Here is a 19619-nt window from a genome sequence, read left to right as displayed (position 1 = left end):
ATACAATCTCATCCCTTACTCTGATATATCTGAAACTGACAGACAGGGTGATTTAAGGGGTTGTCTGTGTCAACTTTTGATTTTACTTATAACAGAAATAAATAAACAAACAAACAATGTCAAGAGCAAAAGAATGTCAGATGTGATGTGTCATAGTTGACATAGCACTCTGGGGATCCAGGAGAAGACCTGTCACACTATGCAAGTGATAATTCTGCTTTCTGCAAGTGTATAAATCTATTTCTGATATGACAAGCATCATAGCACTCTGGGGATCCAGGAGAAGACCTGTCACACTATGCAAGTGACAATTCTGCTTTCTGCAAGTGTATTTCTGATTCTATTTCTGATATGACAAGCACTTTGTATTGTTATGGGGAGAGTTTACTTTGAGTGCTCCTCTATCTTTTTCTCTCAGGGCTTCAACATTAAACTGGCTTTTACTTAGGTTTTAAGAAGGAAGTCGTTCAGCTGATTAGCAAAGGCCCTTCAGCACCTTGGAAGCTAAGGGAAAAGGCTTCATTAGTGAAGAAATAAAAGTTATAACTTGACATTTTAATAGTAAGCACTTTTTAACTGCAATACTTTTCTGTAACTAGAAAAACAGTCTCATTTTACTCAGTAGCTCATTTTTTAGGAGAGTAATTGCAAGTCTTTCTGGACTGTTTTCTTGCCTGTTAAAAGCAGCAGCACGAGAATTGCTGCTGTAGATAAGAAAAGTGAGAATAATTTTTATGAGCATTATCTCCACAACAGTTGGATCATTATTTTTAGAGGAAAAGTTGTAAAGAATGTAGCAATAGGACATCTCCTAGTTTTCTATTCCCTCTGACTGTTACCCCTCTACAGGCACAACTACCATGAGCCCCATAATAATGAAGTTCTTCCTACGCCAGAATGTAGTATTATTTTGACCTTAGCACTGTGGTTAGTGACATGGCCTGTTATACAGAAGCAATTTAAGTATAAAAGAGTTAGTTTATTTTTAAAAGAGAAGCAAGGCAGGCTGAAGCTCTACAAGGCACTTCATTACCAACCTAGCTGTACACTTGCAAGAGCTTGTTCTGGTGTGAATACAATAACATCATGTTTGACCTGACTGAGTAGCAGTGTGACAGTTATGTTCTGAGCAGGCTTCCTGGCTGATGTGAGCCTGGAAACATAGAGCCACAGCACCTCAGCTCACACAGCACACCTGTGAACTGTCTTTTCATCTCCACACTGCCAAGTACTTGTTTATTGCTCAGCCTCATGTTAGTCACCAGCCTCTTGCAGCTGATCATCTCAGTAAAGAATCTGAAGGGCAGATGTGAAAACCATCATGAATTTTTGGAAACTATCTAAATCTCCAACAAATCTCAGCAATCCAGTACTATTTTCTTAGTCATTTATTATGCTTTTTTGTTGCCATGGAGCTAGCTCCAACATGTACAACATCACTGTGCTATGACATCTTTGCTTGCCACCCATTTTTATCCCTGATCATTGATTTGTTGTCAAAATACCACACATGAAAGTATCCCTACTTACCCATTTTTATAAACATTTCTATATTCTGCTTTTCTTTTCTCAGGTTCAAATTATATTTGAAAACTCATTCTAACATTTCCAGACACAAATAAGCATATTAAGGGAAATATCCTAATATCTTTAGAACAGATACTGGAAGAACACATGAACAGCACTTCTGTGTCTGAAACGTGTCCCTCTAGCCCAATGTTCAATCTCGGACAGTAACCAAGAGCAAATAATATCAAGTGCAACAATTAAAAAAAAGTTTTGATTTACTGGACTCATAATTTAATCAGTTTTGTAGCTAAACCCCATAATCCATAACCTTTTAACTGTGACAATAAAAAAATGGAAATTTATGGCATACAAGTCAGAAATGTCTTTTGAATGAGCCCTGCCAAATAGTCCTTGCTTCCACACACTTCCAGGTGACTTATTTTTAGGAATCGTTATATTGCAATCATTGTGTCATTATCTCCATACCCTGCAATAGGGAGAAAACACATTGATTTTCTGTGGGGCCTTGTAAATTATCACAGCAGGAATTCAATGCTGTTTAAAGTTTCTGGCGTTTTGATTTCTGGAGTGTGCTCAGTTCAGGTTTTTGATAGATGTTCAGAAAAATCAAGTGCTGACCTGAACTATCCCCAGTGAAGTCAGAAAAATATTTCCATAAAGCTCAAGGAAGCTAGACCAGTGCTGAGACTTGACTTTTCAGAATCACTAAACACCCAATTAACAGTGAAATCTGCTGTAAGTGGAGCTGAAACTGTTTAAATATCACTTTGTCTTCCTGAATTAATTAAAGAATAAATATGTATTCTATTACTAATTATCATTAGTTTTAAGTGTTTCAGTTACAAGTCATAATTTGGGAGAAATAAGTGTTCTTGAAAGCATCTATTTAACTAATAAGGAGAACAAAAAGGTTATATTCATCAAGATGAGGAAGAAACACTTCATTTTCCGATGGTATAAAAGTCAGACATGAATGTAAATAGTGCTTCCGATCACAATAGGGCTTAATCGGGTTTGTACCTTGGGCTCTTGGCAGCTGTAGGGTATGAGAAAGATGTCATTGTTATTAGCCAGATGCAAATAACATAGTCTAATATTTGGGATTATTTTCTTATCTCACAATTCAAACATATAAATGCAATAAATCCAGAAAAAAAATTCATTAGATTGAACACACAATCATGACTTCAAATGAATTTTGTCAAGAATTTGTGAACACACTACAGGGTTTTCCCGGTTGGCCCTGGATCCTGCTTGTTTCTGACATTATTTTTGTCTATATGTATCAATATTTGTGCATATAAACATATTCACATCTATTTCTGTTTTTCGTCTATGACTCTTTTGGAAGGGTCTTCTCCTTGACGTATTTTTAATGTTTACTGTTTTGCTGATGCTTCAGCACATATGGCCTCATACTTCAGTACATTAAATTGTTCTTCAGCAGAAAGCTGTTCAGTTGTGTTAATCAAAGCTGCAGAAACTCTGGTTGGTGAAAAGATTCAAAAGTGACTCTTAGTTCAGAGATCTTATCTGGATTATCATGCAGTTCCAGTGTGCTGCTGTCTGTATGTGGTCAACTTTGGGCAGAAAGAAAAAGATTTTTCAGATTTTCTATCACCAAATGCTAATGGTAAAAAGTGATTTCTTATTCAAAACAGCTGAAGCATATAAGGACTTATCTTGTAAAATTTCTGACAGCTAAGTATACACTGGCAAGCATAGTTATACTCCATATTGTGTAGAGATATAGTTTTTAATTCCTCAGGTTCAAAAAGTCCAGTATAATTGATGAGCCTCTTAAATACAAATGCTTTTTATAGGACATACTATTTTAAAGTATTCTGCTACAGCAAAATATTTGATTATGTTCTGGAAAGAAACCCTCTCATAGGCCTGCATGGCATTAATGCAGAAATGTGTATATTGTTTCAGAAATGTCTAACAGCATTCCACATATTCCATTTCATAAGCCATTTTTGATAAATGAAACCATTGACAACATGGGTAATTTATTGATCTTTTTCAGTGTGAACTTTCATGCATCATTAATGAGATGAATGTACCAGGTAACAATTACTAAACACTTTTACCCTACCTCTCTTTGGAGAGGGGTGGGGACAGGACTACTGTAATGGAAGCTTAATCATAAATATCATGTATATCAATTGAAGGAAATGCCATCCAGTTGAAAATATGCCATCCACATTTCTGAATAATATTACATGAAAAACGAGGTTGCAAAATAATCAAAAGCTTGAAGTAAAATGGCAAAATTTTTTGAGCAATCTTCTTATCAACTCTTTTTTTTAACTGCCTGAACAGGGTTGTATCATATGCTTGTTATCCATCATTTTGGAACAAACACCTGGGGCCATCAGCTGAAAACCAGTGTTATGTGTCAAGTGAATATGGAAAAAACCATACAGATGGGCCATGTCCCAATGCTTTTGAAAAATCCAATCGGTTATACCGGTGTGCCTCTCACTACAGGGTGTCCTCAAAAGTAAGTTCATGAAAATTCATCTGTTGTCTCAACAATTTTACTCCTTTAAGGTTTGATTAAAATATATTCACTTAACTTCAAGACTAGAGCTGTGAATTTTCCTTTATGTTGCCCTTGAATTTTACTGAGTTGAAATTCTTTATAGTTTCTCAGTTGTACATAATCTCTTTAAAGTTGACACTTTGTGGTCCCATAGAAATAAAAAAGAAAGTATGCAGTCATAACACTGCAGTTGTTCTTCTTAAACATGTTTCTGAAGGTTTTGTTAATTTGGTAAACCAAATATTCTCCAGCAGAAATGCAAGTACAAAGGTATATTTATATACCTTTCTATATTGTGTGCACTATATATATGTGCATAAAATAATAAATTGGTATGAGTTTTAATTTTATTTAATAAATGTAATCTTCCCTTGCTCTCTCTGTTGGTGCTCTCACCTCCTCTCAGGAAACTGATATAATGGAAGAAATCAAGGACAGAGGACCAGTGCAAGGTACAGTAAACTTAGAGGATGATAACATTATTGAAATAGTTAGACTGTGAAATGACCTTGTATCAAAATATTAGAAAATGCTAATTATATGCCACAGTGAAGAAACCAGTCATATGCTCTGTAGTCCATCCAGGGACATTTGGTGGGTAAATAGTGGCCCTAAAGGCAGCAGGACTGCATCAGAGCCTGTGAAGAGTAAAGTGACCTTGCACTGGATATGTTGAAAATTTGTGCAAAATGCATGTGCAGGAAATCTCTGTGCCTTTTTTCATGACAGTTGTTTGGTCATTGGTGAAATAGCAATTTATGGATTAAATGTTAGCCAAACTCAGTTCTGTAGGGCTGGGGTGGATTCCCCCATGGCTAAGACCAGCCCACCAGACCTGCTTTGCTCTGAAGGTAATGATGAACTATATGGGCATTCCAGCAAATCATTCAGTACTGAAATACCCCAGAATTTCTCATTTCAGGGGCCAAATGCTCTTGTTGACATCTACCAGATTTGTATTTTTTTGCTGAACTCTGCAATGAAATTCCCTGACCTCTCAGGGTCAGAAATACAGAGACTTCAGTTGGGGATTCAGCAATGAGTAGGGACCTGCAAACTTTTGTGGTTTTTTTTTTTTTTTTTTTTTTTACCCTGGGTACTGTCCATTTGTGGCCATGTATGTGCTGGCACCAGCTGAAAATGCAGGTTCCTTCTCACAGCCTGGGCCAGTGTAAGTAGAGAGACTGATGGATGTGGGTCTTGGGATGATGGAGAAAGCTCATAGTGCAGGATCTCCACCTCTCCTGGATGGCTGGCTGATGCAAAACCAAAGAATTTTACTTCATGGCACTTCTGCATTTCTACTGCCTTTAATTATACAAAGAATTATCATAATCTTCAATTTATTATTCAAATGGTTTTGATTATGAGATAGAATTCATTTTAGTGCATCATGTAGTTGAAATTACTTCTTAAAGCTTTTTATGTGGGCAGCTGCAATTAATCTGAAGTTCAGACTTAACAAGACCAACATCATCAGTCTTTTTTTTGTTCTGTCCAAGTTTGTTTACTCAAGGAAAATATTATTTCCCACACTGCATTTGATCTAGATGCAAAGACAGTAATTTCTGCTGGCTTTAGGATCCTCAAGATAGAATATCAAACCTCAAAAATTTTTCTGGATTAATCTGCTAGTACTAAATTTTACACATTAAATAATCAATATTCAGTCATTTGTTAGGATTTAGCCACTCAACAATACAATTTTTTTTTTTCTTCTAAATTTTAATGCTTTTGTGTATCAGGTTAAGGTAAGGTTGTTTGTAGAAAAATCAAGATATACATAATGGCATATAACTGAGAATGTGCATCGCTGAGTGAAATCACTTGCTGTTTTTTCTTTTGGCTATGAGTTTTAAATGAGTCACAATTATGGCCCTGGTTTTTGTCATTCTTTTGTCACTGATCCTCTCTTCTATCTTCCCATATTACAAATGCAACCAGGGCAAAAGTCTAATTTTAAAACCATATCATAATTTTTCTGCAAATGATCTTCAAATACTGAAGGAGGTTTTCCATTATTCATTCACTTGTCATTCCTGACGAACCTACAAAGTGCTTAAGGACAGTTTTATCTAATGTACTAAGCAATGTTTAATAGCTGGGAAATATTCAAGATCCTTTAAAGATCATGATGATGAATAGACTTTGATTTTTGGACATATTCAAAGTTAAGAAAAAAATACTTTTTTTAACAACTGTGAAGTAGTAGGTTTAGGAGTAGGTAACTCGAGATTTTATGTTATACAGCTTTCAAGTTTGAATGACAATTTCTCTCTGACCTACATCATTGTCTTATATGGTACAGAAACTGAGCAATTAGCATTTTTTGATTCAAAGATGAAATACAAGTTTTTTAAGAAATTAATTTGCAAATAAACATAGTGAAATTTCACCAGTAATTTGAAAACGTTCAGATGGACAATCCTAATATTGCCCATACATCTCTTTTTTTTTTCATGGACTTTAAGAAATACTCTGACAGTTACAATGCTGATGTAGGAAAATTATCCTCTCTGACACATTAGTCAGTCTTGATTAAAAGAAAGGCTCACATATTGTTGGCAATACATCAGAGTTTTGACCCCACAAAACTTACAATTTCAGCTGTTATGATCTTAGGAAAATTTTTTATATTTGCTAAAGAAAGTGAATCTTTAAAAATATGAAGAAAATGATCTGTAGAAAACGCTTGTCTATATTAATGTATAGAGCTAAACTTTGTTTCCTTTTGTAGCAACTTGTTTTCATTTCTTGTGTCTTTGTATGATTAAAAAGAGACAAAATGTCCTATTTAAGAATTTTATGCAGGGGAATCCATAGTGGAATCAATATTTTAATCTGCTGCCTCTATATGCATAGATCTGACAATTTCAGCGTGACTAAATAGCTCATGCAGGAACTATAGTAAATCTTATTAAAATCACTGCCTTTTCTGATTCATTAATAATTAATCTGTCCATTTTGGGAAATGCAGTCTTTCCTATGTGAGAAGGAACAAAATTAGTTGGTGGACTGTGATCACCTTGTCCTGTCCAACTCGGAGTCTGGATCAAGAAAAAGTCACCGAATTAATAAAAATATCTTAGTGCTAGATCTAGAATTATCATCATCTTTGTCCATGTTGCACTTCTTGCACTCAGACCACTCTAACTCTAATGAGTGTGCCATTATTTAGCTCCTTTTTGCAAGGTATTACACATACATAGCTATATACATATATTTACACACATATACAAATGTATGTATGCCCATGTGCCCAGGCATGCAATGTATATATAATATACAATCATGGATAAAATTCTATCACATAAACTAAAGTTATTCTGGAAAAACACCTAAAAAAAATTCTACTTCATTTCAATGGAAAAAAATTAGGTATGATATCTGTTCACAGACAAGGATGTGTCTCATTTGGGGCACAGGTTATATTCTCCTTTGTACTTACAGTTGAAGCAGCAACATTGAATGAAACACATGGGCTGAGTCTGTTAACACACGGCTCCACGGTGTCACAGCTCAAATGCTGGGGGGGTTTCACAATGGAATGGCCGAAGCACCAGGCATGCTGGCATCAGAGGGGACTCCCCTTTCTCAGAGAGGAAGGAGAGTCTTTGCTCAGGTCCCATTGCCAGAGCTTCAACCAAGATGTGATGGGGAAGGGGCACAATATCAGGCTTGTCCATGGCAAGGCAATTGGCCTCATTTCACATGTTTTGCTGATTCTCTCTTATCCCCTATAATTTTTGATTTCTTAATATTTCCAGCCGATTATGATAGAGGTTCTTTTAAAGCTAGTTAATTTCCTTCAAGTTTATGAAAATGTTCAGGTAGGAAAAAGAAATTTGTTAAGTATGCCAGACAGAAAAAAATGGCAGCATGATCTCAGCTTAATGGATACTGCAGATCTATACCAGGCACATATGTTATAAATAATAACCACATAAAAAATGGTCAGTGAGACTTGTACTTTATGGGACTCCCAAGGTGCAAGGCTTTAGGAAATTTGATTTCACTAATTCTCATGTTCCAAGTTGTGTGGCAGTTAAAATCATAATCTAAAAATAAAATGGAATGAAGCTTATAATTAATGCTTCTAATTCACTGGAATCTAAAGGTAATGTAGACCTGCAAAGTAGTTTCATTTCTCTGGATCTGGTAGCCCACCATAAAGCAAATGGCACTAAAGTGGCAGAACATATGTGGAAAAGAAACCCAGAACTATTTTCTTAATAAACAAATGAATGATGCACCTAAGAAATAATAAATAGGCATAAAATAAAACTTGTAGTCTTCATTCTCTTGCACAAAATTTTCAGTTCTTCAGGTCTTTCACCGTACATTTTTACGAAAAAAGGGGGTGATTTTTTCCACACTTTTAAGTAGCAGTCACGACTTATATGTATACAAACAATCTAGTTTTCTTTAAGGAGATGACTCTGTATTTAATGAACTTTAAGTTTCAGAAAAAGGCATTTCACTCCACCATATTTCACAGGATATACATTTTCTTGAATATGCAGATGCTAGTCTGAACTGGGTAGTTTATATATAAAGCTTGGGGAGATTAATTTTATTAAATTAGATTTCAAAATTTATGTAAGCCTTCACGAGGCAATGTTTCCTCTTGCTGCATTAGAAGAAGTCAGTGAGAGGGAGTTTCCATGACAAGAAAAACTAACAAACTTGATAAGAGACCACAGACAGAACTCTGTTGAAGTATTTCTATTGGTTCACTCACAGCAGGACACTTCTGAGAAACTTATGCTTTTAGTGTAATTGCAAAGTACACTTAATGCAGTCCAACACACAAGAATTTCACTGGTGAAATGCAAGGAGCAAATAATAATAGAGGTTATGTTTGCTGATTGTGGTGATTTTTTGTTTTTCAGCTATAATGAAAGTGTATGAAGATTTTTTTCTTTACAAAGAGGGAATATATCGACACTCCCAGAAAGCAGGATCTAAATGGAAAACTCATTCAGTCAAACTCCTTGGGTGAGTAAAGCACATTCTTTCACCATTTTTCTTTGCCAGTTGTGAGTGTAATAAAAGGCAATGATCAGTTTGTAACCCAAAGATTTGACTGTCACAGATGGAACGCTGATAGCTCCCAGCATAAGACTGATGTTTCATTTTTGCCTTGTCTACAAATTTTAGAGAATATTGAAAAGAGGTGTAGACCCATCATCTCTTAATCTACTCTTATATTTGTTTAAAAACTTCAAATAGAATGTTTATAGAATGAACCATTAAACCCCATATAAATATAGTTAAAACCCACATACACACACATATTAAAAAAAAAATATATATATATGTGCATATATACACACTATATAAAAATACTTGTTTGGGTATTCACAAATATTCCAAGTACATATCAAGTTGTGAACAAAGTTGATATAATTTTCTTCACATATGCCACCAAACAGAATGCAAATAGAAACATGAAAATTGACAGTGATCTCCTACTTAAATGGTATAGCTTACTGGCACAGCAGTCTAGGCTCTCTGTGCCCTGAATAGAAACCACCTGCTGCTGAGATGCTGCTGATTTTATTTGGAAAACTGCCTCAGAAGCATGTATGAAGTACACTAGTGGATTTCCTCTGAAATGCAGACCAGGGCCACTATGTTAAGAAGACAAGTATCTAATAATACATATTTTTGAATTACTGAGCACATCATGAGGCTTTATTCTTTGCCATGGAATATGCAAGGATGAATTTTTATTAAATCAATGAGTGAATACACAGAAAAATGACTGTAGAATCTCAAGAAAATATTTTTTGGTGGTCTAGAATATATAAGTAATGATTCAATGTGTGCTAGGAAAATTACGGAGAGTATTTTCAACAAGTATTTCAAGAACATAAAATTGCAAAATAAGGTTAATTTTGTGCTTGTGATCTTAGTAAAGATGTCTTCGTGAAGGGCATGGGAATGTCCTCCATGGTTGTGGAAACTGCCGGCTGTGGATTACAAGAGTGTGCTTGATGGTGGCATAGAAGTAAAGAGAAGCAGCAGGCTTATGCAAGATTATCTTTGATACTGCTGCAGAAAGTATTGACCCAGGCAAATAAAGGAAAAACTCCTGATCATATGCTTATGGACAATATTGTGCAGCAATGAAAAAGAGAAACTGGAACTTAGTATAGAAAAATGGAGCACTAAATTAGGAAAATATGTTTGTGGAGGACAGATGGTATGTGTTGGTACTCCATATGTACCAACCATATGAAGTTCCACAAGAGGAAGTGCCAGATTCTGCACTTGAGATGGAGCAACCCTGGATATACAAACTAGGAAATAAGATGCTGGAAAGCAGTGCCACAGAAAAGGACCTGTGGAACCTGACTGATTGAAAGTTGAATAGTTTCCTGGCAGCCAGGAAGGCCAACTCTGTGAGTTATCAGACCCAGCATTGCCAGCCAGGCAAGGGAGGGATTGTCCCTCTGCTCTGAACTGGGGCAGCCTCACTTCAGGTGCTGGGGGCAGTTTTGGGCACTGCAATATAAGAAAGATATTAAACTATTAGAGGGAGTCCAAAGGAGGGCAAAAAAAAGATGGTGAAGGGCCTTGAGGGGAAGCTGTATGAGAAGCAGCTGAGCTCTGTTCAGCCTGGAGGAGACTGAGGGGAGACCTCACTGCTCAGTTACAGCTTCTTGTGAGGGGAGGAGGAGGAGGGGCAGGCACTGATTTTGCTCTGTGGAGATCAGGACAGGACCTGAGGGAATGGCCTGAAGTTGTGCCAAGGGAGGTTTATGCTGGATATTAAAAAGAGGTTCTTCACCCAGAGGGTTGTTTGGCATTGGAACAGGCTCCCCAGGGCAGTGGTCACAGCACCAGCCTGACAGAGCTCAAGAAGCATTTTGACAATGCTCTCGGGCACATGATGTGACTCTTGGGGTGTCCTTTGTGGCACCAGGAGTTGGACTCAATGATCCTTGTGGGTCCCTGGCTAGTCAGCATATTCTATGATTCTGTATTTCTATGCTGAAGTGGATGCTGATTTAAATGGGAACTGACAGGCTGTGCAAAGAAAAGATAGCAATCCTCAGGCAAGGGACCACTACGAGCAAAATCTGAGCTCCTTGACTAAGACGCAGATATTGAATGGTCACTGGTAAACACTGAGAAGGAGGAAAGACAAGTGATCTGATGTACTGAAAAAGAACTTAAATGAAGGAAAAAGAAGAAAACTGAAGATGATATTATATAAGAAACCTCAGACTTGTTCAGAGTTTAATATGGGGGGAATGCATTTTCTTACTAACTCATTTACTTAATTTGAATATTCCTGAAGTATCCAATGGATCCAACAGTATAAAGATTTACCAGTCCTGGAATTGTCTTAGGCACAAATGTTGAAATGTTGTGGCCTCCAAGGCTGTGCCGTATAAAATGCTTGCAGATCATTATAAAATTGTAAAAATTGAATTAGATCTTGACAAGTTGGAGGCTGTTGGGGGCTTAAGCTAGGTGCTTCTAGGAATGATAAATCCAGCCATAAAATGTGATTCTGCATCAAGAACTCTAAACCACTTTGTTTAATGTCTTCAGGATTAAGCCATCACTTTTCAATGAATTTGAATGCAAAATGTGTGTTGTGGATGTATGTTCTTTGTCACTCATATATAGCTTGGAAGCAAAGGCAAATTTAGACTCCTTGACCTCAATAAAAAACTCATGGGAATCTCATCATAGTTGTACTTCAGATAAAAATACTGATGAATATTTGAATTTTGCTTAGCTGAGATGGCTCCTGGGGAGACAAAAAGGAGCAGAGACATGCTGATAGATAGGATAAAATATGCAGTTTTTTGTGGGTTGAGGTTTATTGTAGGCTTATTTTTATTTATAAGCCCTTCCATAAAAGACATTCAATACTTGTAAAAGGCAGCCATAATAATGATTGACCCTATTAAGATGATACTTGCAAAATTTCAGAAACATTTTTGAAAATGCCTTAAATTGCCTGTGAATTGTGCAACTTATGAGGCAATGGGGTGATAAAATGCAAACACATTTTGGTGACGCTTGCAAGAGCTATTTGTACAAAACCAGAAATGCACATATACAAACTGCTCAAGTGATCATTGGACCGGAAGGATTTTAAATGTTTAGACTGACTTCCCTTGTTCTGCAATGTGAAATTGCAAGTTATTTTCTATCATTCAAAGGCTTATTTATAAAATCAGCTGTGACAAGACTGGGAGTCAATCTCCAGTGAGGTCCTGTGTGACCCCAGGCTCAGGGAGAGAATATGAGAAGATGGAATAGCAGGGAAAGAGGAGAGAAAAGTGTGGAACAGCCAGGTGAGGGCTGTTGTGGGTAACAGAGTGTTTGGGTTTGGTCACAGTCTCTCTAGTGAAATAGGGCTTTCACTAACTTGAATGCAGGATGGGCTGACCCACTGATACTTAGAGAGAGCAGGATCTCTCAGGCAGTTCCTGTGTCTATTCCAGACACAGAGAAATAAGCAGAAAAAGTGAATAATGGAGACTGGGATATATAACAGCTAAGTTTTGATGTAGTAAAGTTAAATGCATATGCCCCTGCATGTTTCCTTTATCTTTTATAGATATTCATCTGCTCTAGCTTAAGTATCTAAAGGTGAGCTGAATTGCTTTGTTGGATCTGATTTCTCCTTGTAGACTATAATATAATTTGTGGGATAATGTCACAAATAAATAAAAGGAAAAATTCTAGACTAGATTACAGAAATCCCACATGCAATGGCATCTTAGATTTGCTTAAAACCAAAATGTCTGGTGTGTAATATTTACAGTAAGACAGTATTTTCAGTCTTGCGTATGTATGTGTGTATGTACATACATGCATTCATGGATCCATACATCCACAATTACAGCTCTTAATGACACCAGAATGAAAATCAGTTGAAGAGGCACAACCAAACTGCAAATGGCAAGAGGGAGTAAAGAGGAAAAACTATTAGTTCGTTAATTTTCATTTTTTTCACTCTCCTATTTTAAGAAGATTTATGGCTGAAAAATTATATACGAAACTGTAATTTTTATCTCAAGGTCTCTTAATAAAACAAGACTAAATTCACATCAAAGATGAACTCGATGGTAGATTTCTTTCAGATCTGCACGTTTAAGCTAGGATTTCTGATCAAACCTGTCATATTTGTTCTCTACCAGATTCTCTGCAACTTTTTGTTGTTGTTATTTGATTGTCTGGGTTTTTACAATTTTATTTTCCCTTCTTTCTAGTCTTCTGACTTTCTTAGTTCCATCTAGGAGAATAAATATAATGAGAAAATATAGAGGAAAAGAAAACCTGGGGAAATTTGTTGGTCTAAAATTCCATAGTCTGTTTGGTAAGGAAAGTATAGTTCAGTCAAGAAAACACATTGGATGAAGAAGCTGTGGTTCTAGTTCAAACAAATCTCTTTTAAAATTTAGTGAAGTAAAGTGCTCATCCTTAATGTTTGTAGCATGTTCAGACAAATCTCTCAGACTTTTATTTCTGAATCACTTTAGTATCAGTGCCAAGCTACAACATATGATCCATACCTCGCTAAAAAGCTGCAGCTGCTGAAGCCATGACACTGAAAAATCCAGGAAGGTCTCAAAAGCCCATGCCTTTGACTGCAATTATTTGTGGACTATCACTTTAAGGCTTGGAGGAAACAAACAAATATTATTAAAAGCTTAGATAATCTTTCATGAACAAGATAGATTTTCAAAGCTTGGAAGGAGCTCAGAATGACAAAAGGCTTTAATAAGAGGACACTGAGATGTACATTAGCTGGAAACGCATTTCCCCTCTAATTAGAAATTCACTCAAAGACTTAAATGGAATAATGCAGCAGATTAAATGGCTTGGCCAACTACTAAACTGAAACTTCTATGCCCTGAAAAAACATTGGTTGAATGTTTAACACAAAAAGCCATACTAATGGAGATAAAATTGATATGTGAGGCAAAGAGCTGTGGTTTAATGTTGAGGAGACAGCCAGACAGAGCAACAGCATTCTGAGATTTAGTACATAATTAAATGATTCAGCTATCCAAAGTCCAAAGTCTTGACTACTGCCAGTGATATCTGGAGTTTTGGCTTTGGAGACTGTGTTTCTCTATATTTTTCTCTTAGATGACCTCACTCGATCTTACACTCAAAATAACTACAAACAAGTAACATCTTAAACTACCGAAAGTCATAACCCAAACTCTTTTGTTCCTGAATAAAGAAACCTGGGCTTGAGTTCCCTTTTTCTTTCATGGGGAAAAAATAATTACTTTTTCACTATCAGATGATCAACATCAGGTATTATAGTTAAAAATTAAACAGCCACACTCAAATATTTTATAACAAAGAGAAATACATGAGGAGCTCATGGGAAAAAAGATACAGTGTCTGATGATTCATGCAGTTAAATCCATGAGACTACCTCCCATACAATTCATTACAGCAGATCTTTGGGATCTGTGTGAACTGTGGGATCTGTGGGAGTGATTTAACTCTTGGTTCATTGACTCAATTTGACTCACCTCCTGTGTTGGAAAGTCTATGAGAAACTACAATTTCAAATTCCAGCAACCATTTTCTAAGAAGCTTTCTTTTGTGATGAACATAAATTAATGACCCTAACCTTCTTATTTTTAATACAAGATTAAGAATTCAATATTTGTCTAATTGAGTAGATAAAATTGCTAAATTTGAAGTGTACTGTAGTGTACTGTAGTGTACTGTAGGCTGTTGTGATCCAGCACTAAGAATAGGACAGTATTCACAATGCTTACAACTTTTTTCCTCTGGTAGCATTATGATAGTTATACAACCAAATCCAGGGAAGAAACAGAGATGAGAAGTTTTTGGACTGCATATATTTGTGTCCAGCAAGCAGTTAAAATCCTTGGTTAATGCAAAATTTGACTTCTACCAATAACAAACAATCTGCAGAAATTAGCTTGAGATCTAAAACCTGCCATTCCTCTTTATTTTTAAGGCTGTATTTATTTTCTGTTCATATCTTCAGTCTTAAGGAGACAGTTTGTATAATATTATTTAGCACACTCTTCAGAAGTCTTCACTGTATTTGCTGTTAAGTGCATTTTACCTACAAAAGTGAGTGTAAGCACACTTGAACCTAGTTTCTCTTATCTGCCAAAACACCTTAGTTTTGAAACCACTGCTGATAACCCTTTTTCTTGTGTTAGGTTATATTTCCCATTTTTTAGTACTTTATTCAATGATTTTTTCCTGATAGTTTTCTTTATGCTTTTCTTGTGAAGTCCACCTACATTTTAGTGGTGTAGTTTATGGAAAAACAAACTGGGAAATGTACAAATAAAACCAATTTCTATTCTCTGTAACACTACTGAAACAGACTCTGTATTCTAGTTTTTTATCTGTCAGGCAGAGTTGTGTATTCAGGGCTTGCTCCTACAGAGTTAATATCAAGGGAAAGTTATTACTGAAAAGGACAGCTAAGGTGCCTCTGCTATATAAAATTGGACACAAAATTATGAAAATCATTTTATATAAGACCACAAGAACTCATCCTTTTATCTGAAAGAGCAACAGAATTCTTTTCACAGAGTCACTTGGAGCAGGTTTCCTTGGGGTAAATGGAAACACATTGCCTTTTTTTTTTTTTTTTTTTTTTTTTTTTCCAAGTTTATTTTTGATTGAAGATCATGATTATTTCTCTTGGAAAAGCTAAGTGGAGTATTTCTCACAGAATATTTTTGCCAAATACAAGAAAGCTCCCTTTCAAAAGCAATTTTCAGTAATTGATAAACAGACCTCCTTAATGATTTCTTAAAATCTCCATTTTCTTCTAAACAAAAAATGGAGAGTTTGGATATGAAATAGTGTCATGATTTAAGCCCAGCTGGAAATTAAGCAGTCAGTCTCTCAACTTCATCTCTCCTGCCAAAACCCCAGTGGAATGGGGGATAAATAACTTGTAGATTGAGATAAGAACAGTTTAATAATAAAAAATAATGTAAAATACAATAATAATTGCAAGTGATAATAAAAAGGGAAAAAGAAGTGCTGTACAATGCAATTGCTCACCCGCTGACTGACACCAGAACCCCCGCTTCTTGAACACAGATTGGACATATTTCTGTCTATTTTATACACTGGGCATGAGTTCTGCAAATACAGATCAAACAAGTGGTGCTGATGGGATATACACCAGTAAACACCCTGTCAATGGCATTTGATATACCCTAAGATTAACTTCACACTGGGGAAAACTATTTAAAAGTTCACATCTTTGTGTTCTGTTTATTGGTGCCCTTTCATAGGCACCCAAGCATCATGAGCTGTGAATAGTAACTAGACAAGCATTCGCTGTATAACTGAAAAACAAGACAGAGCTCTTTAAGCTCCAGCAGAAAAACCACGAGTACTTAACTACCTAAGGTGTGCAGTGCAGCTCCTGCTCACTGAACTACATCTAGATGATTGGGTTGCAACTTCTGCCTTTTGTATAAAGTGAAACCTAAAAATCAGAGTATTAAGCAGTTCAGCTACATCTATATCCCTATGAAAATCCTATCACTTGGCAGGTGGGGATGGCAATGGGGAAATTTCTTGTATGATTTTATGGATATTTTCATAAAAGTTAGCATGCCCTCAAAGATGACAAAACATCAAACTCCCCCCCTGCCCCATGCAAAGAAACAGATTAGGCTGTCAGCAGTTCAGTTTGATCTGAGAAAAGCTAGGAATATTTTCAGTCCCAACTCACCAGCTATTTCTATAAAGGTGCTGGATGAGACTTTTAACAGAAATATTTCTAGGAATCTTCAGCTGAGTTGAAATATGCTTACAATAGTTTCAATATTCCTACACAGCTCAGTTCAGCAGGCAAGCTCTCCAGAAGAGAGATTCTGTCAATGAAAACAGGTTTTTGCAATGAAAAACCAAAACTAAACTTGTGTTAACTTTTTGTAATAACTAATGGCAATTTGACTTGTGCTTTCCAAGTTAGGAGGTAATCTCACTTGAATCATCAGAGTTTGTTACTCAGACTTTGTTTTGACACTGATAATTATTACAATTAATGCTTTTATTTTCTGACTGCTTTTTTCAACAAAGTACCATTATTTTCTAAAAGGTGGGGAGCATTACCTGACAAAAATGGACAGAAACAGAAGTTTTGGGTAAGTGAATACTTAGGACAGTGTTTTGAAGCGGAAGAAAAAATATCTCAACAACAGAGATCATCTAAAATCTACTTCTTTACTTTCATTCACTCTCTATGCATCTGTTTTTTTCCTTCACCTTTAAGTGTCCTGTGTAATTCTATTCCCTCTCTGGCAACTTTTATCATGCTGACCCTCAAACTATTGCATCACCTACCTCATTTTCAAAGCCTGTTTCATCCCACCTATACCTGTGTTTTTTTCTACACTGCCTTTTCTCTTTCAAATCTTATTCAATTTTTCAAATGTTATTAAAAATTTCTATGAAGAGTCAGTTTTTTGATGCCTGCAAAAGTCAGTAAAATTAATCAATAGTAATTGTTAAAATATTTGGAAAAGACAAATTTTCTGTTTAAACTGTTGGAAATTGTTATCCAGCCACCAAAACTAAAACCAATCAAACTAAGAAAATTTCCTTTAAGCCATTTAGAGTAAGTCAAATTTTATCACTTGGATTATGTCTAACAGCTCATCCCATTATTCCTGCATTCATTTGAAGGTACTTTGGTGTTTACACAGCTGATGGTAGGGCTTATGGTAGGCAGTTTCACTGGTATCAAAGGCAAAACCTACTGAGACTACAGAGACTTCACCAGAAAATAAGTTGCTTAATATGTCAATACCTACCTGAATGAAACTTCATTTTTTAAAATTAAGCTTTATATATCTATATATATCTATATATATCTATATATATCTATATATATCTATATATATCTATATATATCTATATATATCTATATATATCTATATATATCTTTGGTGTGTCTTTAATGGGTTAGTTGGAATTCTGACCATTGTTGTTTCAATAACCACTTTCAGCATTCATTTAATGATTTCTGCCTCAATGTATCAAATTGTCTTGTAGAAATACTATTCCATTTTTACTCTACCTGGTTTTGGAACTGAAATTATGATCAAAGCAAAAAAGAAATCAGAAAAAGACACATGTTAATTCTCAGTGCACCCAATCTGAGTGACTCTGTTCCTTAAAAAGGAAACTAACACAAAAGATTAATTTTGCATTTAACACCCTGCATTTTTAAATGACATTTAAAAATAATAATAAATAAAATAAAAATTTGTTTTGTTTACTTTTAGATTGCTGCAAATTCCTGGGGAAAATCCTGGGGAGAAAATGGTTATTTTAGGATTCTTCGTGGACAAAATGAGTGTGATATTGAGAAGCTGATTTTAGCTACTTCGGGACAACCATAGTTTGTCTATACCATACTCTGCTTGGTGTATCTATTTTTTCCATTGTTGTTTATTGAGTCTTTATGGGTTAAAAATGGCATCTTCTCTCTAAGTTACCTTCCTGACTTGAACACACTGCAGACACCGTAGCACTCTTGGATCTTTCCTGGTACAAAAACCCTTTAGACTAAAAGCATGTTGGATCCAGGACTACTGAAAACCTTGATGTCTCACAGAGCAGGGAGTTCCCTCCTCATTGAAAAATGCCAGATAAAAATGGAATTACAGTGTTAGCATTAATCTCTTTGCAGTATATACTCTGATCAGAAATTATTTCAGAAATATTATGTGCTCTTCCAAACAAAATTGGCTCAGACAGCTCATAGTCCTACTGGATAATAAAATCCAAAGAAATGCAAGTAGCTGTGGTCCTATAGTTGAAGGAATATTTCCTATACACCTTTACTTAAAACTAAGTAGATAAATTTTATCTATGTATCAATATCTCATCCAGGAAATTAATTTTTTTCTAGTAGATACCACAAAGTTGATGCATTCAGTGTAATACAAAAATAGCTTGCAATGACAGAGTGTGTTCCTGTTCCTACAACCACAACTGAAATGGTATAATTTTAATAATGTTTTAATTAAAATAAAATAAGAAAATGTAATTTATCCTCAATTCATTCTAGACTGGACGAATTCCTGAACTGCTTGCCTTCCACTCCCTGTTTAACCTGAGAACAAGCATGTGCCAGCATTCCCAAAAGCCTGCTGCAAACAGAAAAAGATGGGAAAGATATTCTGTTGTTTGCCTGGACTGACATGTCTGTAATCCAGGCTCAGTTCCTGGTGCTGGTGATCTGGATCAGTAGTGCCAATGAGACCTGCAGAACTCCTAATGCTTCCATAGCTACTTCTGCCTGAGGAAGCTGCTTTATGACCCACACTCCCTCCTATAAGCATTGCTGTAAATCTTGACAAGTTTATGGGCTGTTTTGCTTATTTGCTAATTAATATATAAATATTGAAACTACTGACATAAGAAGAAATTAAATACCTTCTAGCCCTTTCTGTTTCAATTAATACAAAGGCCAAATGCCAACTGTAGTAAAGTTATCTATGAAAGGAAACATGGCACGTTAAATAAG

At 35.7% G+C, this 19619-nt stretch overlaps 1 protein-coding gene across 1 annotated transcript in view; it reads left to right on the top strand.

Moving 5' to 3' along the window:
• TINAG (tubulointerstitial nephritis antigen) overlaps window positions 1-19139 on the top strand; it is a 35961-nt gene extending 16822 nt beyond the window's left edge. The window contains exons 7-11 of the mRNA XM_039730423.1: window positions 3856-4036; window positions 4485-4530; window positions 8971-9076; window positions 17184-17229; window positions 18373-19139. Coding sequence (XP_039586357.1) covers window positions 3856-4036; window positions 4485-4530; window positions 8971-9076; window positions 17184-17229; window positions 18373-18489 — 496 coding nt within the window. The 3' untranslated portion in view covers window positions 18490-19139. The remainder of the gene's footprint in view (window positions 1-3855; window positions 4037-4484; window positions 4531-8970; window positions 9077-17183; window positions 17230-18372) is intronic.
• Window positions 19140-19619: the final 480 nt, after the last annotated feature.

The sequence above is a fragment of the Passer montanus genome, unplaced genomic scaffold (genome assembly GCF_014805655.1).
Source record: "Passer montanus isolate IOZ18808 unplaced genomic scaffold, ASM1480565v1 scaffold11, whole genome shotgun sequence".
In the NCBI taxonomy this organism is placed as follows: Eukaryota; Metazoa; Chordata; class Aves; order Passeriformes; family Passeridae; genus Passer; species Passer montanus.
The sequence above is the reverse complement of the archived record's forward strand: the minus strand, read 5'-3'. Positions and strand labels throughout refer to the sequence as shown.